The 26,928-nt window shown below is 39.0% G+C and overlaps 2 protein-coding genes and 1 long non-coding RNA gene across 3 annotated transcripts in view; all 3 read right to left on the reverse strand.

The window, feature by feature from the left end:
* Positions 1-4,318: 4,318 nt before the first annotated feature.
* On the reverse strand, positions 4,319-10,156 carry LOC138210192 (tumor necrosis factor receptor superfamily member 14-like). Its single transcript, XM_069169200.1, has 7 exons — positions 9,551-10,156; positions 7,251-7,344; positions 6,885-7,010; positions 6,447-6,602; positions 5,973-6,060; positions 5,546-5,866; positions 4,319-5,450 (listed from the first exon to the last, which is right to left on the reverse strand). The coding sequence occupies exons 1-6, from the start codon at positions 9,590-9,592 to the stop codon at positions 5,668-5,670; spliced, it is 705 nt and encodes a 234-aa protein (XP_069025301.1). The 5' UTR covers positions 9,593-10,156; the 3' UTR covers positions 4,319-5,450; positions 5,546-5,667.
* A 919-nt stretch (positions 10,157-11,075) lies between these two features.
* Positions 11,076-26,928, reverse strand: part of LOC138210156 (uncharacterized) — a 30,888-nt gene continuing 15,035 nt past the window's right edge. The window contains exons 13-22 of the mRNA XM_069169121.1: positions 18,014-18,095; positions 17,219-17,358; positions 14,958-15,051; positions 14,591-14,716; positions 14,158-14,313; positions 13,694-13,781; positions 13,412-13,587; positions 13,279-13,310; positions 13,127-13,181; positions 11,076-13,009 (exon numbers count right to left, since the gene is read on the reverse strand). Of these exons, the coding sequence (XP_069025222.1) occupies positions 13,137-13,181; positions 13,279-13,310; positions 13,412-13,587; positions 13,694-13,781; positions 14,158-14,313; positions 14,591-14,716; positions 14,958-15,051; positions 17,219-17,358; positions 18,014-18,095 (939 nt within the window). The 3' untranslated portion in view covers positions 11,076-13,009; positions 13,127-13,136. The remainder of the gene's footprint in view (positions 13,010-13,126; positions 13,182-13,278; positions 13,311-13,411; positions 13,588-13,693; positions 13,782-14,157; positions 14,314-14,590; positions 14,717-14,957; positions 15,052-17,218; positions 17,359-18,013; positions 18,096-26,928) is intronic.
* Positions 18,204-24,748, reverse strand: LOC138210228 (uncharacterized). The gene is made up of 4 exons (XR_011179234.1): positions 24,659-24,748; positions 23,754-23,840; positions 23,525-23,647; positions 18,204-21,453 (listed from the first exon to the last, which is right to left on the reverse strand). It is a non-coding gene; the product is annotated as an uncharacterized lncRNA (long non-coding RNA).

A 26,928-nucleotide genomic window follows, 5' to 3' on the forward strand; every position in this document is an offset into this window, starting at 1 on the left:
TTCTTTCTTTCTTCTGCTTTCAGAAGCATTTTCACACCCACTTCCCTTCACACTCATAACACCTTGTGGTTGACGTTGCAGTTCAAACATACTTTCACTTTTGTTATCAGTGAAGAATAGCTTTCACTTTGCTGTGTTATCTTTGCAGCCAGGCAAACTGGTATAAGTCATCAAACTGCACCTAAAAATAAAGATGAACTCATTCACAAAGTCCCTCCTCACATTGTCAAAGTGAGGATATTAAAATATTGATTCTATTTTTTCTAAATATTCCAACTTTATTCTTGTAACATTACTTTTATCTCAACATATTTCAACTTCCTTCTTAATAGTTAGTTATCTGAAACTGTTGACTGTGTTTTGTCATATTTGGTCATCTGAATGACTGACTGCCCCATAGCCTGCAGGGGATTTGGAGTTCCCATGGTAACCATTTGATGTGTTGAAGACGATTTTAGAGAAATACTGTAATAAGTTACGTCTTTCGTTGTCCAAACTGTGTAGTTCCTGCCAAAAGCAGCCTGGCTGACGGTCATGATGATTCACAAACGATCATTTCTGGTTCCTTAGAGACATTCTTACACAAGAAAATATCCCTTATTTATCAGACTTGGAAATTGTCTGAGTTTCTTTTTTAGTTCTTTTTAATTCTGTAATCAAGTGATTGTTTCCCTGCAAAATTACATCTGCCAGGCTTTTGCAGAAATAACTGCTGAAAACTGTCGCTTGTTTCTGTGCACTTCTTCTGGGCAAAGAGACCATCGTCTACAGAAGTCACTCTTATTATTTTAAATGCAAGTATTGGTGAAATACACTGTATGAATTTGATTAAATATTTTACAATTGACTGTAGCTCAGTCACAGGAAGTGAAGGGGAAACACTGTTCTCTGTGTTTTTCCCCTTTTGCCCCCCTCCCCCCTTTCCATGTTCCCTGTTAGTTTTCCTGTCTGTGTTTGTTTCTGTCGTGGGTGTCTCCTCTCCCCAGACTCCGATCACAGCAGGATTTCCTGATGGTTGACACAGCTGCTCTGAATTTTCCTCTGATCACCACCCTGCAGTATATCGACTGTGGTCTTCCACTCTACAGCTGTCACATCATTCCATTTAGTCAACCTGGTGTAACAAGTCCTGAGTTACGGACAGTGGGTTCCTCCGACTAAAGACACTTCAGCCACATGTTTCCCTGTTAACAGGGTTTATTTCCTCCAAATCCATCCCGGTCACCGTGCCTACGCTCTGCTGCTGTGCCCCGAGCGCTGGTCACGTTCCTCTACATTCACTCACCTCCAGCCTCCTTCTCACTTTATAGGGGAGAGCTCATCAGTCCACATCCAGATCAGCTGTGCTCATTAGTCCATATTCAGATCAGCTGTGCTCATTACATCTTCCTGCACTGTTCCCTGAACCACTCCCCCACTCTCTCCCCTCTGCAGCTGAGCTAAAACCACACCCCGCCACCACACCTGGTATCAGGCTTCTGGCCGCCAGTCGTAAGTTGGTGATTTCACCTACCTTATCCTCTGGTTCTGATGCTCTGGTTCTGATCCTCTGGTTCTGATCCTGTGTTCTCCACCTGATCCGGCCGCCCGTCCTCCATCCTGTGTTCCTGTGTAGTTTTCTCGTGGAGACTCCGGAGATTATCTTCCAGCTCCAGTCTCGTCCTGTCTGAAACCCTTCCTGCTCTGTCCAGTATGATCATCGAGATCACCGTTTGACTCATTCCTGTGGCAGCCATGGTTTGGACTCCGTCGCCCCGTGTTGAACTCATCCTCTGGCACCTCTCGGCCTCTGAACAACCTCCAGATTTACTCACCACCAGTTACCTGTTCTGCTGTCTCTCCGGCACCGAGTCAGCAGTTACCTGGACATCCAGCTGGCACTCACCTCTTCAGTTCCCCAGTACACCAGAACAAACCGGCCACACACTCCAACCTCCCCCGACCCTCGAGAGGAGTCCTTCCTGTCCACTCACCTGGCCTCAGGCTTCCGGCCCGTTTCACCTCCAGGACTCAGCCTGTTTACTCTGTGTTGTGAATTCTTCACGGACAGAGACAACACGGTTACGACGCTCTTATCTTGAAACTTTATTTTGACGTCGCGAACTGTTTCCGCTTCCGGTTGCGCTAATCATATATGCTCTGCAGGACCGACAGTACAGTCAGATCGAGTCATTGATGATGTAAGTCAGAGTACTGTAACTTTGGATTTATGTGGTAAAACGGTTCTGTTTATAGCTGTACTTATGTTCTTAAGTGCATTTAGTGTTAGTAAGTGTTTGTTATGCAATGAGCCGTTCAAATAATAGCCCAACGTTGAGCTAAGTGGCTAATCTGGCTAGCGAGCCTGTATTCCTGTGAATGTATATTAATGTTTAATTAATGTTAACTGTTGGTGATAATTCGGTTCTGTAATTCACTTTCTGTGTTTATTTCAGAAACTCATCTTTCCATCTTTTGAAATAATTCTCCATCGTTCAGATCTGTCACCATCTGTCTCCAAGTTATAATACTGTACACCAAACTCAATACAGTAACGTGAGGAACAATCAGATGTCTGTGTTCTCTGACCAGAACCCTGTAGTGGTCAATATTCATCTTTACACCGGTCTCTCAGGTCCAATCCCCAACACTCAGACTCACATTCCCTTCTGGTTCTGGACTGCTCATTAAATATCATCTGTACAATAAACCTGTTGAACTTACTCTCTTCACCGTGTCTGCTTTTGGATCCAAATACATTATTCTCATGTTGCAGAGGCTGCACAAATCTGATCTCAGTCAGCTTCAAAGGGTCGGTTCTTTGTCTCTAAATGAATCATAAGTGTCTTCAGGCATAGTATCAAATAAGACAATTGAACTGTCATGTCCAATTCCACCTTGAAAGCCAGGTATGCCTGCAGCTTGGCATTGCAGACCCTCCTCCCATGTAAGAATATCACAGCCAATGTGCCTTTAAAATATATCAAATAAATACTGCGCCACTGACTGAGGATCAGGCTTTTGTTGGCCAATCGAGCGTTCTGCTGCCTCAAGATAGTCATTTCCAAACAATTCGCCTGACCACACCTCATTTTTTGACTAACGGTACATTTGCTGTTGAAACAACGTGGGTGTTGGACAGATAGAACAGCTGCATCCATCTGGAACTAACAGAGACACTGCCTTAGTCCTGCTTAGTGCCAGGTGTAAGATAGAGCCCTCACCCAGACTGGTCGGTTATCTCCTCATTTTTGAGGCAAACTACCACACAGCTGGGTCACTGTTAACCGGGGGTAGATCGTTTAGTACATTAAACATTGTAGGAACTACAGCATTGATGCTTCCAGTCCTATTCAGTCTGTGAAGTTCAGAATAACATGACTTTGTTGGCCTAATTGTGACAAAATGCGAACGTATTTCATGAGAGAAGTTGAATGGGAGTCTATGGAGGCTTTTTGGAGCCGACCCCAAGTGGCCTTTGACACCGAGATAACTGATGGACACATTTTATTGACTGAATTTGATGTGACCAGTTGAATTGGAGTCTGTGCGGCACCGGATAGTATTGCAGCTTAAGGCACTTCCGCATCGGCCTCATTTTCAGAGCCGGCAGCTACGTCTACTTTTATATACAGTCTGTGGTGGCAACACAGTCTCGGGCATGTTGGCATAGGCCGAGTTTTTCAGACCCAGAGGGGAGGTCCACTTGAGTATTTACAATTTATGGTTTTGAGCAGATGGGATTGGGTAGTTAGCTTTAGCCATAAAAACGAGTCAGAATTAAGATACAGTTGCCGTGTGGCATTCATCAACGACGAGCAGCGCCGAAACCGTGATATCACGTTGTAACACATTACAGCTATTTATAAAAACTGTTCAGAACATACTCCAACAGGAAGAAACTGAAAGCCAAAGGGAGCTGCCCTCACCTATCTCCTAATTCTTCCACTCTCGAGGCTTACGTAGGTCTACCATCACACAAGAGCATAACCAGTTCCAAGGATCACTTTTGCTAAAGGAGAATGAAATTGTAACAAAGGCAGCGAGTTTAAATTCAATATGCATGAAGGTGTTCTTGGAGAAGCTCGTGTACGCACCTCTACCAACATGATTAACTGAGGATGTCAAATCACATTTTAGCTTCAGACTCTGGTCCGGTCCTTTATGTAAAACCACCAGTTGTAAGTTATTCAACATTGTTCTCTATTATTCAAAATTAGAGTTTAATACGTGTACAAAGGTGCTTTTCTGCATTTCAAATCTGTACAAATTGTTTGAAGGACGGAGTAAACAAACTTGTAAAAATCATACAGCATGTACACATGAAAAGAGGAATATGTCGGTTACACTAAGGTTTGTATTGCACACAGGAAGTGTGGAAAAACTGCGAGAACATAAAAAAAATAAACCACATACACACCAAGCGTCTGTCTTGGCAAGATCACGCTTTTTTTTTTTTCTTAGAAACCTGATGAAGAACTACAGTGTGGCGTCCACCACAGACTTTATTAGCATTTAGTAAGACATTTAAAGTATCCACCTGGTTTTTATTCATATTGATGAGACAACTGAATTTGTCTCCCTGTATATTATTACACACTGAGTTACAAAGCCGCTTCAGCGTGAACCTCTTTAAACCTTCACTTCCACAACTCTAAAGTTCCTGAATTGAACAAGTGAATTTTTGACTTCCGAGACTGAGATGCACTTTTTTAGTTTTTATCCAACACATTTGTTGTTTTTTCATTTCCAAATAGTTTTCTAAAGAATACTTCCAAATTCAAGAACACATCTCTTTGGCTTGTGCAGCTTGACACACGCTGGAATATATTTTAACATAAATGCTTGACTGGTACAGGAATTATTATTTCATTTTTTATGTAGAAAACTCAACAGTCAGTATTCATTCAGCACATTGTTACTTTCAGCAACTCTACTGGTAATTCAGATCAGGCCACAAACAGACTCATGCAATTATAAGTAAATATTTAGTATGTTCAATGTCCTTCCAAAGTAAAATGTCTCTTCTGATGAAAATGGTTCATAAATATCGTCATGAAAACAGTTTAAAGAATAATCTCATCATGCTGCACATCAACACACATCAGTTAAGTATGTACAGTATAAACAGTCCCATGCAGCACGATTCACTGTCACAAAGCAGGAAACTCCACTTGTTGTATTTCTGTTCACTGCAAAGACAACGTGCCAGCATCCAGCAGGGTTATAACAGGATTCTAGAACACATTTACTCTGCAGTGAAAAGATGTTTATCTGTTCATCCACATATTGTGTCAGCCTGAGGAGAGAAATACATTCACTTAAAGCAGAGACGTCTTGTACATTTGTAGATGTGACTCAGTCAAACAGTCCTCCATCACTGAACATTTCAGAGAACAACACACTGCTGTTTTACCTGCTGCTGTTCACACCGGCAACATCTCCGCTGATTCTCCTGCAACTGTTGTTTCCTTTTTGGTGAAAAAAAACAACAAGACATTTCATTATCTAAAACAAACAGTGTTGTTGTATATTACAGAGCAAATTACAGTGATAACAAACCTACCCTGCTGACAGTGGCTGCATTTCCTTGTTCGACTGTACCTACAAAACCAATTAAAAAAAATGAAAAAATCAGCATCATTACTTGGAGGAAATGTTATCATCCAACAAAACCACAATAACATTTTAATAAATGCAATTCTTACCTTTTAGACATGTGGTCTTTGTTTTGAGAAAGTAAATTATTAATAAAAAAGAAACAATCAATAAAAAAAGCACCAAGACGCTGATCACAATTTCTGCCACATTTGAACTTGGTTCTCCACATTCAGCATCAGTCGAAGTTGTTCCTGCTTTTATCAACTGAAGGTTTCTTGTTTCACATCTGGAATAACAGAAGGAGATTTTACAGGAAAATATACAGATAGCACAAATTCACTGCTGCTTCAAGAAATCAAATGTGTCCATGTCTGATGTGAAGCTTCACTTACTGTGTGTGTTGCTGACAAGATGTAAATGTCCCATTTGAAAATGTTCCATCAGTGCAGTCAGAGCACACACTGTCTCTGAAGGCTGTTCCTGCACAAACACACATGATATACAGCTGCATGAAAGGATTCAAAGTTTTACATGACAAGTAATGAGCAGATTGGATGACTGTCTGACAGCTGGATAAGAGAAACAGTCAGTCAGCATTTAGTTCAATAGAAGTACCAGACTGTAATCAATAGATATCAGTATTGAAGGACAACTGAGCAAACTCCATTCACTGATGGAAGTAAAGATGTGGCAGGAAGCGCCACAAAATAATCTTTTGTCCAACCATACGTTTCATGTGAAAACTCTGCTGGTTCAAGATCAAGGCCAGGTCAGTCTTACTGTAATCATGAATCATCATTAATCATTGGCACGTTTGAGCTCAGTATATATAATATATTCTTAAAAGTCAGTCCAAGAAAACCAACCTTTCTGGCTGATGTATTGTCCTGGCTGACAGGTTGTGTGTTTCTCTGCTGCTGCACAGTTGCCTTCTGTAGAGTCAGTACAGTAGAATCCCTCCAGTGGTTCACAAACTGTATCTGATGTTACTGTACATGACCTCTTTACCTTCAGACCAGAACCTGTCAACACACATGGAGGTTAAACACAGTTAGAAAACCTCTATTCTGTTTGTATCTGCTACAGAGCTACATGCTGCTTTTTCTATCTATAAGACACCTTCAGTGTTTACAACTTCTTCAATAAATGTGATAAAATAACTCCTCCAAATGATGAATTCATGGGAAACATCTGCATAAATGACTTGTCTGAATTTGATTTAAACGGCTGGTACTGTACGTATCAACCAGTGGACATTTGATTTTTCTCTTTCAAATGATTATAAAATATGAACAGATATTTACCTGCATCACAGATTGTGCAGAGAGCACATAGTGATAATCCATTAGGTTTATCCATGTAGGTTCCCTCTATGCAGGGCAGACATGAAGTGCTGCGGAACTCGGTACAATGAGTTTTAACCCGACTTCCTGTTGAAAATAATTATTTTAAATATGAATAAACAGAAAAAAAATCTTTGGTTAGTTAGATGGATGTTGTCCACCAATAACTTCCTCTTGTGAACATGAAGAGCAGCAGCAGAGAGCAGTGAAACTTCACTGACTCCACTGATCTAAACACAAACATCATTAACACTTACAGCATAACAGAAAGACTCCATATGTGATGATCAAAGTGAAATGACCCTTCAGCATTCAGTTGGATCTTACCAGGCAGACATTTAGAACAGCATTCATCCCCGATGAGATACTCAGCAGGATGACATGTGATGGTGAGACCACTGAAGACTTTCATCACAAGTATCTGTGAAGAGGGAAAACAAGGGTTTTTTCTGTCTCAGTGAAATCTCAGTTGAAATAAAGAGCAGCTTGATTCCAATTGCAAAATTAAAGACACAACAAATAAAGACAAGCAGGAGGCAGAAAAAAGGAAACAGACCGTAAGAAGTCACTGCAGCAACCAGGGGACGTATTCACAAAGATTCATCAGACTAAAACAAAACAAAACATCTTGACCCTCAAGATAGAGAACAACTGTTCGGAGCAGGGAGGAGGACTTTTCAGAGGCTGAAGAATTTCTTGATCAGAGGAGAAAACTGCAGAAGTACAGCGAGGTCAGAGGAATATTCTTCAAACGCTGAATGACGGCACGTTAATGAAACGCTATAAATGATATCGTCCAGTGATGATGTTTGTGGTCGGTTTCCTTGGAGACACTCACTTCTCCCTCTCAACACAATAACAGCTGAAATGAAAGTGGAAATATCAAAAACCCACTTTCACAGCCTCACAGTGGGACGCAGTTCATTTTATTTCCATTGGATGTCATCGTCCATTCTGTGCCCATTAATCCATCACAATCCAGTTAGGAGCTCTCAGAGGATTCTAAGAATCGTTGTGAATACGACCAGAAGAACATGGAGAGTAAGTGGAAGAGGAAACTGATGGAGGAAAGAAAAGGAGACCTGATGGGAGAAGATGAGGGGACAGGAAGACTGAAGATCTGGAGGGAAGAAAGAGAAGACAACTGAACAGCAAAATGACCAAAGAACAATTGTTTTTACTTTCCAGTTCAGGATTTACTGATTATGATCATTTTGTTCAGTTTAATCTTCAACAACAAGAAAACAGTTTCACTGTTTGATCTTTTGAACTTGTGGACTTTTGTAAAAGTGCACAAATCTGTGGCATGAGACCAACTAATACTGTATAACATGTAGTTGTTATGATAGTCTGATATAAACTGCAACACTACGTGCAAATGGTTGCTAAATACAAAATAGTCCTCCAACTAACTAACCTGTGTGTGTGTGTGTGTTTCTATTGTTAACAGTTTTTGAATTTTTATCCACATGCCCAAATCAATCACAGGCAAGTTTAAAACTGTGAATAAATGTGCTCAGAACTCCTGAAGAAACATGATGATCATGTATAATTACAACCACAACACGCTAAAATGGGAATTAGAAGTTCCCAATCTGAGTCAGAAGAGTGAAGTTATCGTATTAATCATTATATAAATGCAGATAATTTGAATCTCAGCAAAAAGCAGGTAGTTTGCATCTGTTAAAGTGGAGTGGAGGTACACCAGTGTTTCCAGTATACACCATTCATTCAGACAGCCCACTAAATCTTACTGAATGTGCTGTTTGAATTCTGCTGGATTGCTGAGCTGCATAAATCTACAGCATGTCCAGAAATAAACAACTGTCTCATCAGAGGGAAGTCTCAGAATACAAAACTAGAATGAAGCTGACTTTTGAGCTGTTGGTTTATCAGATCCAAAACATAAACCCATTGGGGGCTGGTTACCACCACACAATTTAAATAAAAACAAAAGAACAATCCCACCCCCTCACAGCCACCACTGGAAAAACCTTTACACCTATTTCAAAAGTTCAAACCGGCACTATTTCTGGAACATGCCTTCATCACCTTCAGACGGGAAAAGGGGTTTATAAAATCAGAAATGTTGCAGGAGGAATCATGTAATGTATAAATTATTGTTCATTCATTATTCACTTCTCCCTCTCAACACAATAATGGCTGAAATGAAAGTGAAAAAAAAAATCAAAAAAAAAAAAAAAAAATCAAAAACCCACTTTCACAGCCTCATATTGGGACGCAGTTCATTTTATTTCCACTGGATGTCATCGTCCATTCTGTGCCCATTATCACCAAGAGTGCATTTTTTAAATTAACCAATCACATCTTTTAAAAGGGTGTCACCTAGCAACGGGGTCGACCACACCTCCTCACTAAGATAAGGGTTTCTGTCCTTTCCTCAATCAAGAGTTGCTCTGAGAAGTTTCTTAAATCACAATCCAGTTAGGAGAAGAGTAACAACAAGGGTTTTTGTCTCAGTGAAATCTTAGTTGAAATAAAGACCAGTCAGACAGGAAAAGGAGTTTACAAAATCAGAAATGTTGCAGGAGGAATCATGCAATCTATAAATTACTGCTTGATTAAAAACAGCTTCCTGTAATTTTATGCTGTGAACAGTTTTTTACCAGAAACGTTGCAGCAGTCAAATGTTTTCTTCTCCAGATCATTTTATACAGCAGGATGAAAGTTCTCTTGGACTGAAGACATCATTTCACTCAGATTTGGTATGAGTTGGGTTGTACAATCCAGAACATCAGGACAACATCTGGAAACAAACAGACATTATAAAAGCTGCACTAACCAGGAAACATGTTTACTGTGAGGAAGAGATCAGCTGACAGGTTTGAAATAGTTAACATGAAGCTACAGAGCAGGTTTTAAGGTGCTGACGTTTGTTTTCTCTTCGTGAACATAAAATTATATCTTGAGAGTTCTTTGTCAGTTACAGTTGTTCTCTCACTTGGAAAACGTCATGAACCAAACCAATATACAGATACAGACAAAACTCAGAGATGTAAAACAAAGGAATCATTGTGGTCCGTCGGGACTGGATCATTGAGGTCTCTGATCTGATCCACAACGTTCACTGTTCATGTCTGTACAACGACTTGTTCTGGATTAAAGTCTATTTCTGCATTAAGAGCTGCTTCACTCTGCAGGTACACGAAGTGAAACCGTTTTTAAAACTCTTTTCATCTATTTTACATGAACATGTTAACAACAGCTGCTGCGTATGAGGAAATACTTTCGGTATCAACATTACGAAACAGAAAAATAAAATAAAAAATAAAACACACACATTGTATGAACTGGAATATTATTGTATTTTTCTAAGACTAACCTGTCTACGTCACAGCGTTTAAAGTAGTTTAAGTGGAATCGGAAATCTTTTTTACGTTGCAAAATAAGTGAAAGTATAGCATCTTAAAAAAGGTGACCTACATGAGGTTCAGTTGATCTTGGTTTGAAACTGAAAGTAAACAGCGCAGAATTATAAAGGCCCCTCCCCCTTTGGCTCCTGGCCAATCACAGGTGACTGTCCCACACTGTTCACTGTCATCGGTACAGGGATGACTTACAGGTCTCATAACTTATCTAAATACAGCAATAACAAGAATCAACACTTCAACATTTAACTGAACATGTCACCCAGGCCGTTGCAATATTTTGTAGCTTAATTACCTTGTAAAACATGTTCTTCAGATGCATTATATTTACTCTCCCTTCAGTAAAAATCCAGAACTAATGAACATGTCATTATTTCAGTGTGGAGGCTTCAGGTTGCACTTGTGGAAGTTATTATTAGTTTGGCTCCCAACATATAAAAGAACGGGAAAGTTTAGGTTTCATCAAAAAGCACAATTTGTCCACCAAACATCACTCAATATCATCCTGATTGAATATCCCGTTTTATAAACCTTTGTCTTTGGTCCACATCTGTTAAATTATTGAACTCTTGAAGTAGATGTTTTGAGTCTAAACTCACGAAATGTATTCTGGAAAGTCTTCCTGTATGTTTCTGTTTCTGTCTTCAACCTTTGTTCAGCTGAATCCTGCTGTTTGTAAGTGTGGACTGACATCTGGATGGAAAATGACTTATATTTTTATGAATAACATTTCTTGAGCTGGACGTTAATCACAAGGAGACACTTTTTTTTTTCAATTGAATGTTTTTATTCAGTGTTCACTGTGATGCTGAGATTTCATTACATGATCTCCTTTAAGACGGAGGATCTGTGAGGGAACAGATGAAAGACTTTATGTTAGATGTCAAATTTGTCTCTGCCCTGCGCTTGTCGTCTCCACCAACAGTTCTTCTCTTCTATCTCTATGCTGTCCTTTTCTCTCTCTGCTCTCCTCTCACCCCAACGGGTCGAGGCAGATGGCCGCCCACCTCTGAGCCTGGTTCTGTTGGAGGTTTCTTCCTGTTCAGAGGGAGTTTTTCTTCCCTCTGTTGGAGATTTATCTCCCTTAAAGAGGAGGTTTTTTTTCCCTCCTAGCTTATGTGGGAATTACTGAATTGTTGGTTTTCTCTGTATAATATTGTAACATCTTGCTGTAAGGACTTTAATGTGTTAAGTGCCATGAAATAACCTATGTTGTGATTTGGCGCTATATAAATAAAATTGAATTGAATTGAATTGAATTGAATTGAATTGAATTGAATTGAATTGAATTGAATTGAATTGAATTGAATTGAATTGAATTGAATTGAATTGAATTGAATTGAATTGAATTGAATTAATTCAACAATTCCCATGTGAACAACAGTGGGACAGAAACCAGTGGGACGCCCACTACATCTCAACTTGTAGGTTTTTGACAAATCAAGAAACTTACCGTCGATGTTTGTGTGTTTGTTTTTTTTGTTATATTGAACAACAGTGAACAGTAAACAATACATTAAATTAGAACAAGTTTACAAGCAATGTAGACAAGTACTCATCATTACACATAAAGGGTAAATAATATGACTACCGTTGGTGGTGTAAAGCCTGCTACAGTCTATGGTTACGTTACGGCGTTCAGGGTAGTGCAAGTGGCATCAGAAAACTAAGTTTCGGTGCGAAATAAATGTGAAAATATAACAGGTTAAAAACAGGTGAGCGACATGACGTTCAGATGATCTTGGAGTGGAACTGACAGTAAAAGTGCAAAATCCTAAAGGGCGGGTCTGTGACAACACTCTGAACTGACAAAAAATGACTTGAACCATCTTTTAGAGTTTCTTAAAAAAATCCCCCATCTGCAGCAGCTGAGTTTCAGATACAGACGGTTACATCAGTGAGGTCACCATCCCGGTCCCTTCCTCACCATGGTGGAGTGAACTTTTGACCTACGGTCACTCAGCCGGGGAACTGCTTGAAGATGAGAATGGCCTTAGCTAATGTCAGATCGCTGACCAACAAGACATTCATTCTAAATGACTTTTTTAACTCCCATGGGTTGGATGTTCAGTGTTTGACTGAAACCTGGTTTAAAGATGAACCCAGTGCCTTCTCACAGCTTGTTTCACACATTAATTCTCCCAGGCTGACTGGTAGAGGTGGTGGGCTTGCCACAGTCTTTAAGAGCAGTCTCTGTTGCCGCCACGTTAAAATGAATCCATTCTCCAGCTTTGAGCTTCAACTCTTTGAGCTTTCACAGTCCATCAGAACTTTGTGCGCACTCGTCTATCGGCCTCCTCAACCTAATGGTGTATTTATCCAGGAGTTTTCTGAATTTTAAGATGAAATCTTTGGAATTAGAGAAAATCCATCAGATAAACATCAGTGCTTCCAGAGAATCACTGCATACCATCTCAGTAATATCATGGCAACAAGTTTAACATTGCAGACCGTCTTCAGTTTCTGTAGCGTATATTGCTGAGATGATGATCTTGGCTGTAGATCAGCAGGAGTGGAGAGAACGTGTTCAGTTTCAGGGTTTTAGTTTGTGTCAAAAAGCAGGAAACTCCACTTGTTGTATTTCTGTTCACAGCAAAGACAACGTGCCAGCATCCAGCAGGGTTATAACAGGATTCTAGAACACATTTACTCTGCAGTGAAAAGATGTTTATCTGTTCATCCACATATTGGGTCAGTCTGAGGAGAGAAATACATTCACTTAAAGCAGAGACGTCTTGTACATTTGTAGATGTGATTCAGTCAAACAGTCCTCCATCACTGAACATTTCAGAGAACAACACACTGCTGTCTTACCTGCTGCTGTTCACACCGGCAACATCTCCGCTGATTCTGCTTCATCTGGTTTGTTCTTTTTGGTGAAACAAAAAAAAAAGACATTTAATTTTCTAAAATAAACAAAGTGTCGTTATATATTACAGAGCAAATTACAGCGACAACAAACCTACCTCTTTTGCTATGACTGTTTTTTCTTGTTTGACTATAGTTACAAACAAAACAAAAACAAAAAAACGTGATCAGCGTCATGACTTTTATCATCCCAAATTAATGCAATAACATTTACATAAATTCAATTCTTACCTTTTAGATGTGTCTTCTTTCTTTTGCAAAAGAAAATTATGAATAAAAATAAAAAAATCAATAAAAAAGACACCAAGTTGATCACAATTACTGTCACGTTTAAACTTGGTTCTTCACATTCAGCATCAGTCGAAGTTGTTCCTGCTTTTATCAACTGAAGGTTTCTTGTTTCACATCTGGAATAACAGAAGGAGATTTTACAGGAAAATATACAGATATTACAAATTCACTGCTGCATCAAGAAATCAAATGTGTCCATGTCTGATGTGAAGCTTCACTTACTGTGTGTGTTGCTGACAAGATGTAAATGTCCCATTTGAAAATGTTCCATCAGTGCAGTCAGAGCACACACTGTCTCTGAAGGCTGTTCCTGCACAAACACACATGATATACAGCTGCATGAAAGGATTCAAAGTTTTACATGACAAGCAATGAGCAGATTGGATGACTGTCTGACAGCTGGATAAGAGAAACAGTCAGTCAGCATTTAGTTAAATAGAAGTACCAGACTGTAATCAATAGATATCATTATTGAAGGACAACTGAGCAAACTCCATTCACTGATGGAAGTAAAGATGTGGCAGGAAGCGCCACAAAAGAATCTTTTGTCCAACCATACGTTTCATGTGAAAACTCTGCTGGTTCAAGGTCAAGGCCAGGTCAGTCTTACTGTAATCATTAATCATTGGCATGTTTGAGCTCAGTATATATAATATATTCTTAAAAGTCAGTCCAAGAAAACCAACCTTTCTGGCTGATGTATTGTCCTGGCTGACAGGTTGTGTGTTTCTCTGCTGCTGCACAGTTGCCTTCTGTAGAGTCAGTACAGTAGAATCCCTCCAGTGGTTCACAAACTGTATCTGATGTTACTGTACATGACCTCTTTACCTTCAGACCAGAACCTGTCAATACACATGGAGACACAGTTAGAAAACCTCTATTCTGTTTGTATCTGCTACAGAGCTACATGCTGCTTTTTCTATCTATAAGACACCTTCAGTGTTTACAACTTCTTCAATAAATGTGATAAAATAACTCCTCCAAATGATGAATTCATGGGAAACATCTGCATAAATGACTTGTCTGGATTTGATTTAAACTGATGGTACTGTACGTATCAACCAGTGGACATTTGATTTTTCTCTTTCAAATGATTATAAAATATGAACAGATATTTACCTGCATCACAGATTGTGCAGAGAGCACATTGTGATAATCCATTAGGTTTATCCATGTAGGTTCCCTCTATGCAGGGCAGACATGAAGTGCTGTGAAACTCGTTACAAGGAGTTTCAACCAGACCTCCTGTTGAAAATAATTATTTTAAATATAAATAAACATTTAAAAAAAACTTTGATTAGATAGATGGATGTTGTCCCCCAATAACTTCCTCTTGTGAACATGAAGAGCAGCAGCAGAGAGCAGTGAAACTTCACTGACTCCACTGATCTAAACACAAACATCATTCACACTTACAGCATAACAGAAAGACTCCATATGTGATGATCAAAGTGAAATGACCCTTCAGCATTCAGTTGGATCTTACCAGGCCGACATTTAGGACAGCATTCATCCCCGATGAGATACTCAGCTGGATGACATGTGATGGTGAGACCACTGAAGACTTTCATCACAAGTATCTGTGAAGAGGGAAAACAAGGGTTTTTTCTGTCTCAGTGAAATCTCAGTTGGAAAAAAGAGCAGCTTGATTCCAATTGCAAAATTAAAGACACGACAAATAAAGACAAGCAGGAGGCGGAAAAAAGGAAACAGACTGTAAGAAGTCACTGCAGCAACCAGGGGACGTATTCACAAAGATTCATCAGACTAAAACAAAAGAAAACATCTTGACCCTCAAGATGGAGAACAACTGTTCGGAGCAGGGAGGAGGACTTTTCAGAGGCTGAAGAATTTCTTGATCAGAGTAGAAAACTGCAGAAGTACAGCGAGGTCAGAGGATTATTCTTCAAACGCTGAATGACGGCACGTTAATGAAACGCTATAAATGATATCGTCCAGTGATGATGTTTGTAGTCGGTTTCCTTGGAGACGCTCACTTCTCCCTCTCAACACAATAACAGCTGAAATGAAAGTGGAAATATCAAAAACCCACTTTCACAGCCTGATATTGGGACGCAGTTCATTTTATTTCCACTGGATGTCATCGTCCATTCTGTGCACATTAATCCATCACAATCCAGTTAGGAGCTCTCAGAGGATTCTAAGAATCGTTGTGAATACGACCAGAAGAACATGGAGAGTAAGTGGAAGAGGAAACTGATGGAGGAAAGAAAAGGAGACCTGATGGGAGAAGATGAGGGGACAGGAAGACTGAAGATCTGGAGGGAAGAAAGAGAAGACAACTGAACAGCAAAATGACCAAAGAACAATTGTTTTTACTTTCCAGTTCAGGATTTACTGATTATGATCATTTTGTCCAGTTTAATCTTCAACAACAAGAAAACAGTTTCACTGTTTGATCTCTTGAACTTGTGGACTTTTGTAAAAGTGCACAAATCTGTGGCATGAGACCAACTAATACTGTATAACATGTAGTTGTTATGACAGTCTTATATAAACTGCAACACTACGTGCAAATGGTTGCTAAATACAAAATAGTCCTCCAACTAACTAACCTGTGTGTGTGTGTGTGTTTCTATTATTAACAGTTTTTGAATTTTTATCCACATGCCCAAATCAATCACAGGCAAGATTAAAACTATGAATAAATGTGCTCAGAACTCATGAAGAAACATGATGATCATGTATAATTACAACCACAACACGCTAAAATGGGAATTAGAAGTTCCCAATCTGAGTCAGAAGAGTGAAGTTATCGTATTAATCATTATATAAATGCAGAGAATTTGAATCACAGCAAAAAGCAGGTAGTTTGCATCTGTTAAAGTGGAGTGGAGGTACACCAGTGTTTCCAGTATACACCATTCATTCAGACAGCCCACTAAATCTTACTGAATGTGCTGTTTGAATTCTGCTGGATTGCTGAGCTGCATAAATCTACAGCATGTCCAGAAATAAACAACTGTCTCATCAGAGGGAAGTCTCAGAATACAAAACTAGAATGAAGCTGACTTTTGAGCTGTTGGTTTATCAGATCCAAAACATAAACCCATTGGGGGCTGGTTACCACCACACAATTTAAATAAAAAACAAAAGAACAATCCCACCCCCTCACAGCCACCACTGGAAAAACCTTTACACCTATTTCAAAAGTTCAAACCGGCACTATTTCTGGAACATGCCTTCATCACCTTCAGACAGGAAAAGGGGTTTATAAAATCAGAAATGTTGCAGGAGGAATCATGTAATGTATAAATTATTATTCATTCATTATTCACTTCTCCCTCTCAACACAATAATGGCTGAAATGAAAGTGAAAAAAAAAAAAAAAAATCAAAAACCCACTTTCACAGCCTCATATTGGGACGCAGTTCATTTTATTTCCACTGGATGTCATCGTCCATTCTTTTTTGATCAATCACATCTTTTAAAAGGACATGTCACCTAGCAACGGGGTCGACCACACCTCCTTACTAAGATAAGGGTTTCTGTCCTTTCCTCAATCAAGAGTTCCTCTGAGAAGTTTCCTAAATCACAATCCAGTTAGGAGAAGAGTAACAACAAGGGTTTTTGTCTCAGTGAAATCTTAGTTGAAATAAAGACCAATCAGACACGAAAAGGAGTTTACAAAATCAGAAATGTTGCAGGAGGAATCATGCAATCTATAGATTACTGCTTGATTAAAAAACAGCTTCCTGTAATTTTATGCTGTGAACAGTTTTTTACCAGAAACGTTGCAGCAGTCAAATGTTTTCTTCTCCAGATCATTTTGTACAGCAGGATGAAAGTTCTCTTGGACTGAAGATAGAACTTCACTGAGATTTGGTATGAGTTGGGTTGTACAATCCAGAACATCAGGACAACATCTGGAAACAAACAGACATTATAAAAGCTGCACTAACCAGGAAACATGTTTACAATGAGGAAGAGATCAGCTGACAGGTTTGAAATAGTTAACATGAAGCTACAGAGCAGGTTTAAGTTGCTGACGTTTGTTTTCTCTTCGTCAACATAAAATTATATTTTGAGTTCTTTGTCAGTTACAGTTGTTCTCTCACTTGGAAAACGTTATGAACCAAACCAATATACAGATACAGACAAAACTCAGAGATGTAAAACAAAGGAATCATTGTGGTCCGTCGGGACTGGATCATTGAGGTCTCTGATCTGATCCACAACGTTCACTGTTCATGTCTGTACAACGACTTGTTCTGGATTAAAGTCTATTTCTGCATTAAGAGCTGCTTCACTCTGCAGGTACACGAAGTGAAACCGTTTTTAAAACTCTTTTCATCTATTTTACATGAACATGTTAACAACAGCTGCTGCGTATGAAGAAATGCTTTCGGTATCAACATTACGAAACAGAAAAATAAAATAAAAAATAAAACACACACATTGTATGAACTGGAACATTATTGTATTTTTCACCGGGAACTCAACAACACACTGATCTTTGTGTGTTAAGGCTGTTTGTAGATGTTACCAAATAACACGAATAACACAAATCAAGGAACTTACCGTCGATGGAGAAACACATACTACAGTCCTGGGTTACGTCCATACAGTCTACGGTTACGTCACGGTGTTCAGGGTAGTTTAGGTGTCATCGGAAATATTAATTTCGGTGCGAAATAAATATAAATACAGCAGGTTCAAAATAAGGTGAATGATACGACGTTCAGATGATCTTGATGTAACTGAAAGTACAAAGTGTAGAATCATAAAGGGCGGGTCTGTGTACAACAAGACAGACCTTACAATGACTATAAAAGGTCTTTCCTTCCCTAGATTCCCCAAAGACAAGCCTCCACGTCCACATCCATACAGATGAGTGTAAATCCACAAATGGACACGGACATAGTATTAAGTGCAATTGTGCAGAACGTTTATTTAAACAAACAGGCAATTCATCACCATTAGAAACTATCAAAGATTTATTTATTTGTATTTATATATTTCGCAGTTTCAGTAAGACAACACAGAACTTTTATCAAACGCAAGTGATGAATAAAACACTCACTATTAAAAATGAAGGCACATCAATAGCAAACTATATTCCAGTTGGACTCCTGCTGACCGTGGCTCGGTACATAGATGCCACTTCACTGAACTCTTCTCCAGTGGGATCTTCAAAGAAGGAGGGATTCACAGTACGGGGGGCGGTGTGGGGTGGGGTGGGGTGGGGTGGGGGAGTACCAGCCTAGTCTAACCTGTCCCTGTTACCAGCCAGGTGTACTAGTACAGGTTAGACTAGGTACAAACAAAAACAAGAAGTGGCAGCTATATGAAACATTCCTACTATAATCGCATTTTATAACCAAACTGCAGCGCTTCTCTTGGAGGACTATTTTTAATCTGAGATTAATTCAGTGTGATTTCAAGTAATTAGGAGAATCTTGATGACTAAAATCCCTTCAGGTCTACAGACCTGATTTTATGTTCTGTATTTTGACGACATACTTTTAATGTCAGATACAGAACCTGTTTACACAAAACACACAAAAAAACATTTTAAAAAAAAACCACACAAAAACACGTGGGTTTATCCACAAATAATCCAAACAACCAAACTCGCTCTTCTTTTATTTGTCAGAATGAAATGATCTTAGTTGAGCTGGCCGGTCCCTCCGGGTCAAACAGAAGCAGATGTTTGGCCTGATTTTAGGGGAATTCTGAACATAATCTCTCAGTTTCAGTCAGTTATGTCCTTCATATCTTAAATCTGATTTTTGCATCCAGCAAACAGAGCTCTGAGATCTTTTTATGTCAACGTGAGGAACTAAGTTTTCTCTCTATTTTTTTTCTAACCGCCAGCACAAATCCACAAAAAAAGTTAGATAGTTTGTTCAAATTTTATTTGAATCCTGTCAGACCTGTTTAAGTGAATGTCTCGTTGGCTGTAACATTTTAAGATACTTTTTATTTGTTTGGGATTTTAGATTTGAATGCCAAATATGTGGATTTCTTCATTCTTTATTTTGTGATAGGCGACCAAGTTTTTTTCTACATTTTCCAATACAAACTAGTTAAAAATCCATGAATCTCCCATGAATACATGTACACCAAACTTTGCAAAGTGATCACATCCTGTGTTCCTGACTGTGGTTGCTAAACAAATGATTGGATGTGAAGAAACAAGTTCGAAATCTGCCATGTTGGCATTATCTTGAGCTGGTAGTTGTAGCAGGGAAGGACAGGGAAGTCAACTCTGTATGTCCAATCATTTGTGGAACCGAGATCGTGAGCACAAGACCAGATCTGTTTCACTTCATAAAACACAAAGAAGTGGCTGAAAATAAAAATCTGATCTCTGTCAGTGAATTCCTCATTCCTACAACAGTAAACAACTAATGTAGCCTTTTAAAGTCTGATGCTGGTCAACTTTAGACTGAGTGATGAGTGTAAAGGTGTTTAAAGTTGTACATAGATGCCACTTCTCTGAACACCTCTCCAGTGGCATCTTCAAATCAAACACTACCAGACTGTGAACAGTTTCTTTCCACAGGCAATAAGACTGTAAAACATTAACCACTCTGCACCCTGTTGGACTATCTATACTAATTCACTGTCGACCTTTACTACAGGACAAACTGGTCACTGTTATGTCTTATGTTGATTACGTTTCACCCTGGTCCTGAGAAACATGATCTCGTTGCACTGTATGTGTATTAATGTGGATATGGTCGGAAAGATAATTAAATTAACCGTCTCTGTCTGTAGCCACAACAGACCTGAACTTATGGCAACACAGATTTCAGGAGGACGTAGTGACTTACGCCAGGGAACCTGATGGGATATTATTAATAATAATAAAAAGGTAATAAGAAATAATTAGACAGTAAGTAAGAGAGAGGGAGACCAATGTTGAATGAAAATTTCCTCACAATTCCCCCTTTTTATTCCCCCAGCCTTTATTGGAACCTCCTTCTGATCGGGGCAGGATGGAGCTCAGTGCTGACAATGACAAGACACTGGCAGAGATTAATAAAGTTTATGAACTTCTTATTCCACAAATTCTTTTTGTCAAAACTTGACCCCTAAAATACCCACAATGCAACTCCAGATGGAGATTTGGCTGTTATGCTGGTGGTGGTTAATGTAACTATGAGAGGTCTGAAGAACTCAACATCCCCAACAATGTCATTTTCAAACCTGTAGTCCTCAAACCCAACCAACACTAACTCAAAAGACATCATGTGTGTTTTCCACTTTGGTGTTTAAAACTGGTATAACTCTCCTTTCATAAAAGTAAAATTATTTATCGTTATATCAATCTTCTTTTTTGACATACTAAAGAATAAAATCTGACACTAATCACAGGTTCTGGTGTTCGAACTTTGTTCCCTACATTCAAGTAGTTTTATGAGAACTGAAACGTGCAGCTTAGTGAAACCTTTCACATCTTTAATTTCCTAATCACACCAGCTTTCAGAAAATAGCTGGTGATTGTGAAACACCAAAATGTTGCCATCAAAACTTTTTGTGACAAAAAGAGCCTCATTTCAAAAGCAAAAGTCTGCTGTTCAGAGACCAAAACTCCTTCTTAGCTGACAGTTACATGTAAAACTGTTGAATTTCTTTAAAGGCAAGTTCTTCCTCTCAACACTCACGTGATTGCTCAAAGGGGAACTGTTGGATTTCTACATGTTATACAGTCAGAAGGTAAAGCGCCTCGACGTGACTTATGATGTGGTGCTATATGAATAAAACTGAATTCAAACAGAATTTTATTGATCATGTAGGATTTGAATAATCAGGTTTCACATATATTACATGCAAACACTATTTCCCTTTCTGGTAAATATACTTGCTTGAATAAAATCCAGTTTAATTCATGCACCATGGGAGAAGAACAAAACAACACTGTTGGTTGTTTTGTGGAAAAGAACCTTCAGCATGCTTCTCTCCATATTCAGTCATGTGAACAGCATTTAGTTCATCAGCTGATCAGTCAGGCTCTAAAAGAAGGAAAACAAACCTGCTGTTCATTCAATGTGTTGTTTCTCATTCCATTACTGAAAAGTATTAGTTTTTTTTTTTTTTTTAATTAATTTTCTAGTTTTTGCTTATCTTTGAAAGTTTTTTGATACAATATAAACTCAGAGGAAGTCAGTCGATATCAAATATTTAGTTTGATTCATTACTTAACCTTATTTTTTAGTGATTTAACTTTTTTTTTAGTGAGTTTAAATAAATAAATAAATTTGGTTCTAATTGGCTGCCACACTCACACATGTACATTTTAGGTATCTTTAACCTCTTTTGTTGGAGTGCAAATTTTCCTCAGAGAGCAGCAACAGTAAAATACCTCATCAATACATCACTCCCCAGATCTTATATATTGATTTGACACAAATGAGTTTCATTATCAATTAAAAAGTAGTAAAACAAGAATTATATCTTCTCTTGTAGTTTGTTGAAGATCAAGAATCATTGAATGTCGTTGAGTCTAATTTGTTGTCTCCCTGCAGGTATTTTTGTGTCTATATTTTACAAACACAAAAATGTTTTAAGAGCAAATTTCTTACCCTGCATTCAAAACTCGAGTTTGTAGGTGAAAATATGAACTGAGAATAAAATTATTTGGATTGAAAAAAAATCAAAATTCGAACAGTTTTGTTAGTTTTGGTCATTCAGACTTCTGCTTCTGAAATTACACTTTATTTCTGTTACAAAAAGTTTTCATTGCAAATCCGGCCCTCTTGGGTCACAAGTTAAAAACTTTTGGTTGTGAAACAAAAACTTTTGGTTGCGTAGGAATAAGCTGAGTTGGACATAATGGGCGGGAATAGATGTGAGTTTCTATTGGTGGGTTTGACGCCCAAACAGTGCACGACTAATCAAAGAAAGGAGACGTAAAAACCGCTGACTGAGCATAAACCAGAACCAGCGCAATGCCGTGTACTCCGATAAGTGCTGGGAGGAAGAGCTACCTCTTCTGGCCAGGACTCCACAGTTTACACTGAAGTACAGGCCCATGGCCTCCTTCAGGGATGAGGATGAGCTCATGCTTGATGGAAGGAACACTGCTTTGGAGTCAAAGAGGCCGTCTGTGTGAAGGAGGAACGACCATCCCTGAACCAAGGAGGGGGCCTAAGAGTACACCTTTTGCTATTTTAAAATGCTGTGATTGCACCTTTTCCCCAATCCTGGGAATAATAAACGTGGCCATTGTAAGTAATGGACACATCATATGCTTTTAACATTCGGTTTTCAAACATGGCCAGACAGCCAGAAACACAGACCCCGTTCACACTCTACCAGGTGTGGGCAGATGATTTTCTGTTTCAGGTGCTTTTCACACATTAAAGTAAAATTTCCCTCGTTGACACGTAAATGTCAGATCAGCCACAGTGATGAGGAGGACGACTCAGCCAGTGACACATCATATTTCCAGTCTCCTCAAAGATGGAGCATTATCAGAATTTACTTGGTCTTTGTTATCCATTTTTATAACCAATTAAAGTATATATACACTTCCCTCTGTTATTCTAAATTCCTATTTTTTTATGGACCCTGGTTTAGAAAGAAAGTATCACGTAAAAATACGTAAATAACTCAGCCCACGCCCATCACTTAATCCTATTTAAATGAAGTGCTTTAGTCTCTCATGTTTGGAAGGAAGAAGGTTTGATGAAAGAAGCTAATTTGTTTGTCCAGTTATTTTACTCTCTGTACTTTGTGGTATATCGTGTGTGTCTGGGATCTCACCCCAGGAAATACTTTACAGACTTCGAGTATGGTTTTGAAGATTTCTTAAGACATACAGCCTCGTCACTGAAACAAGACAGATGTGCTTTTCAAAATAAAACAAACTGGAACTGTTGGGGAGGGAAGAAGATTAACAAAATCTAAATCCCAGTGATTAAATGAATTGAAAGTATCTCATTGTGCCAATGTAGCTGCTGAAGTTTCATATGTTCTGATAAGAGTATGATGATCAGCCATGATGGATCTCTCAAATTACAACACATTATTGTTATAATGTCCTCTGAAGTCCCCTAAATCTGACTCTGTGAGTCAACTTACTACAAACCAATATGATGTCTTCTGACTCTGAGACCCAGATTAGGCTCTCTTGCAAAAGCATCCACGTCTCCATGGAGATCATCTGGGTACTGATACTGGCCAGTGACTGTCACTCTGTCAGCCCTGCACACATGCAGATACAGAGAGTAGACACAAACATTACCGTCTGCGCTCAGTCTTAACATTTAGGTGTGTGGAGATGTAAAGTGGCACACACAGTTCAGCTCACCTGTAAACAAACACATACTGCTCCTGGTAGTCCGACCTGCCCAGTCGCTCACTGGCCAAAGATTTATACTCATGCCGAGTGTCGTACCTGAATATTGAAGAGATACAGACAGACAAGTGGGAGAAGCTATTAATATTAGTGTGAAAAGAGGGAGTTGTTTTCTGTGTGTGTGTGTGTGTGTGTGTGTGCGTGTGCGTGCGTGTGTGTGTGTGTGTGTGTGTGTGTGTGTGTGTGTGTGTGTGTGTGTGTCAAGAGCGTGTCACAGAGGAGACATCGGGAGGCTGATAAAGAGGAGAGCCTTCTTACATCACTTTCCATAGAAAAAGATTGATATCACACAAACATGCCTCCATGTATTTAAACACTGTCCTCTCCTGTCGGGTGTCTACAGAAGCAGCGGGACGTGTCCATGCTGTGTGGCAGAAGTCAATCCACCAATAGAAACTGCGTCTCCATCGTATGTCCCGCTCACTACATCCAACTCAACTTATAGGTTTTTGACTCGATAGCAAAGGTTTTCAATTTGCAGCCAAAAAGTCTAGTTTCAGAAGCAAAATTCTTAAATCTGTAATCAAAACTAACAAAACTGTAAGAGCAATTTTTTTTTTTGCATTGCAATAATCTTATTATCAGTTTATATATTTTTACTTACAAACTTGATTTTTTTATTGCAGAGCAAGAAATTTGCTGTCAAAACTGTTATCTTTTTTTTGCTTGCATAATAAAGACACAAAAATACCTTCATGCTACTGCGTATGAGGAAATACAACAACAACAAAAAACATTGCATGAACTGGAACATTATTGTATTTTTCACCGGGAACTCAACAACACACTGATCTTTGTGTGTTAAGGCTGTTTGTAGATGTTACCAGATAACATGAATAACACAAATCAAGACTTACCTGTCTACATCACGGCACTCGGAGGAGTTTAAGTGGCATCGGAAATCTTACTTTTGATGCGAAATAAATATGAAAATATAGCAGGTTAAAAAAAAGGTGACCGACATGATGTTCAGATGATCTTGGTGTGTAACTGAAAGTAAACAGTGCAGACTTATAAAGGGCAGGTCTGTTTCTTTCCCTCGATTCCTCGAAAGATAACCCTCCCGACCACATCGACACAAAGATCCACAAATGACCTCGAACAGTTTCAAGTGCAACTGTGCAGAACGTTTATTTAAACAAACAGACAATTCATCATCATTGAAAACCATCAAAGATGTTTTTATTTGTCACGTCCATCACGGCACTTTTATCCAGCTGTTACCAGCCAGGTGTACTAGTACAGGTTAGACTAGGTAAAAAAACAAACAAGAAGTGGCAGCTATATAAAACATTCCTACTATAATCGTATTTTATAACCAAACTGCAGCGCTTCTCTTGGAGGACTATTTTTAATCTGAGATTAATTCAGTGTGATTTCAAGTAATTAGGAGAATCTTGATGACTAAAATCCCTTCAGGCCTACAGACCTGACTTTATTTTCTGTATTTTGACAACATACTTTTAATGTCAGATACAGAACCTGTTTACATAAAACACACAAAAAAAAACCACGCAAAAAAAACACGTGGGTTTATCCACAAATAATCCAAACAACCAAACTCGCTCTTCTTTTATTTGTCAGAATGAAATGATCTTAGTTGAGCTGGCCGGTCCCTCCAGGTCAAACAGAAGCAGATGTTTGGCCTGATTTTAGGGGAATTCTGAACGTAATCTCTCAGTTTCAGTCAGTTATGTCCTTCATATCTTAAATCTGATTTTTGCATCCAGCAAACAGAGCTCTGAGATCTTTTTATGTCAACGTGAGGAACTAAGTTTTCTCTCTATTTTTTTTCTAACCGCCAGCACAAATCCACAAAAAAAGTTAGATAGTTTGTTCAAATTTTAGTTGAATCCTGTCAGAACTGTTTAAGTGAATGTCCCGTTAGCTGTAACATTTTAAAGTACTTTTTATTTGTTTGGGATTTTAGATTTGAATGCCAAATATGTGGATTTCTTCATTCTTTATTTTGAGATAAGCGACCAAGTTTTTTTTCTACATTTTCCAATACAAACTAGAGTTAAAAACTCATGAATCTCCCATGAATACATGTACACCAAACTTCGCCAAGTGATCGCATCCTGTGTTCCTGAAAAAAAACCACACAAAAAAACAACACGTGGGTTAATCCACAAACAATCCAAACAACCAAACTCCCTCTTCCATTATCTGTCAGGCCTTTGGCAGAATGAAATGATTTTACAGTAAACTGTTGGTCAGGTCAGTAATCACAGATCAGAAACATGCAGCTGCAGGGATACCTGCAAAAGAAAATCCTAAAACTACGCAGGCAAGGAGAACTGAAAGATAACAACACAATATAGAAAACTATGGGAGAGAGAAGGCCTGAAGTTAAGGAGATGTAATGGTGTCATATAAATGCATCGAGGGTGAAAGAGAGAAACAGGAGAGGAGCTCAGTGCATCGTGGACTTTCCCCCAGCAGCTGATAACAGCATAATAAAAGGATGACTCAAGCCTGAACCTGCCCTAACTTTGTCAAACATCCTCCCAGACTGGTTTTAATAACTCTGGGAACCACAAGCAGTCCAGCACTCTGAGAGTGAAGCTCTCTGTTGGGATGATCTGGTTCTATAAACTCTTTGAGATAAGATGGAGTTTGGCCATGAAGAGTTTTGTAAGTTCGGAGAACAATTCTGATTTCATTTTTTGATTCCATAGTAAGCCAATGAAGAGAAGCTGAAATAGGAGAAGTATGATCTCTCTTGCTAAATCCTGTCTGTACTCCCCCTGCAGCTCTTTGGATCTCCTGCAGGATTTTTAAAGGATAAAGGAGTCGAGCTGTGTTCACTAATACTGAGCTTTGACAAACCTCCACACAACAGTGATTAGAGCTGTTGGCATTTAATGGAACCAGACATGTAGGAACATGACTTCTATGAGTGAAGTGCTACTGGAGATGAAGAGAGAGAGAGAGAGAGACAGAGAGAGAGAGAGAGAGAGTAACAGTGGTGACACCTCAGAAACGAGCCGTCAGCTCCCCCATCATGTGTGTGATCATGAACACGACCTGTGCATGTGCTTCCCTCTAAAGAAAAATCTAAGAAGCAGCTGTTCCTGTTTTTCAGTGTGGAGGTGATCCATCAGCTTCAGCTGCTTGTTTTCTT

Source organism: Embiotoca jacksoni, unplaced genomic scaffold (genome assembly GCF_022577435.1).
Source record: "Embiotoca jacksoni isolate LCO1_2020_lvr unplaced genomic scaffold, fEmbJac1.0.p SCAF_43, whole genome shotgun sequence".
In the NCBI taxonomy this organism is placed as follows: domain Eukaryota; kingdom Metazoa; phylum Chordata; class Actinopteri; family Embiotocidae; genus Embiotoca; species Embiotoca jacksoni.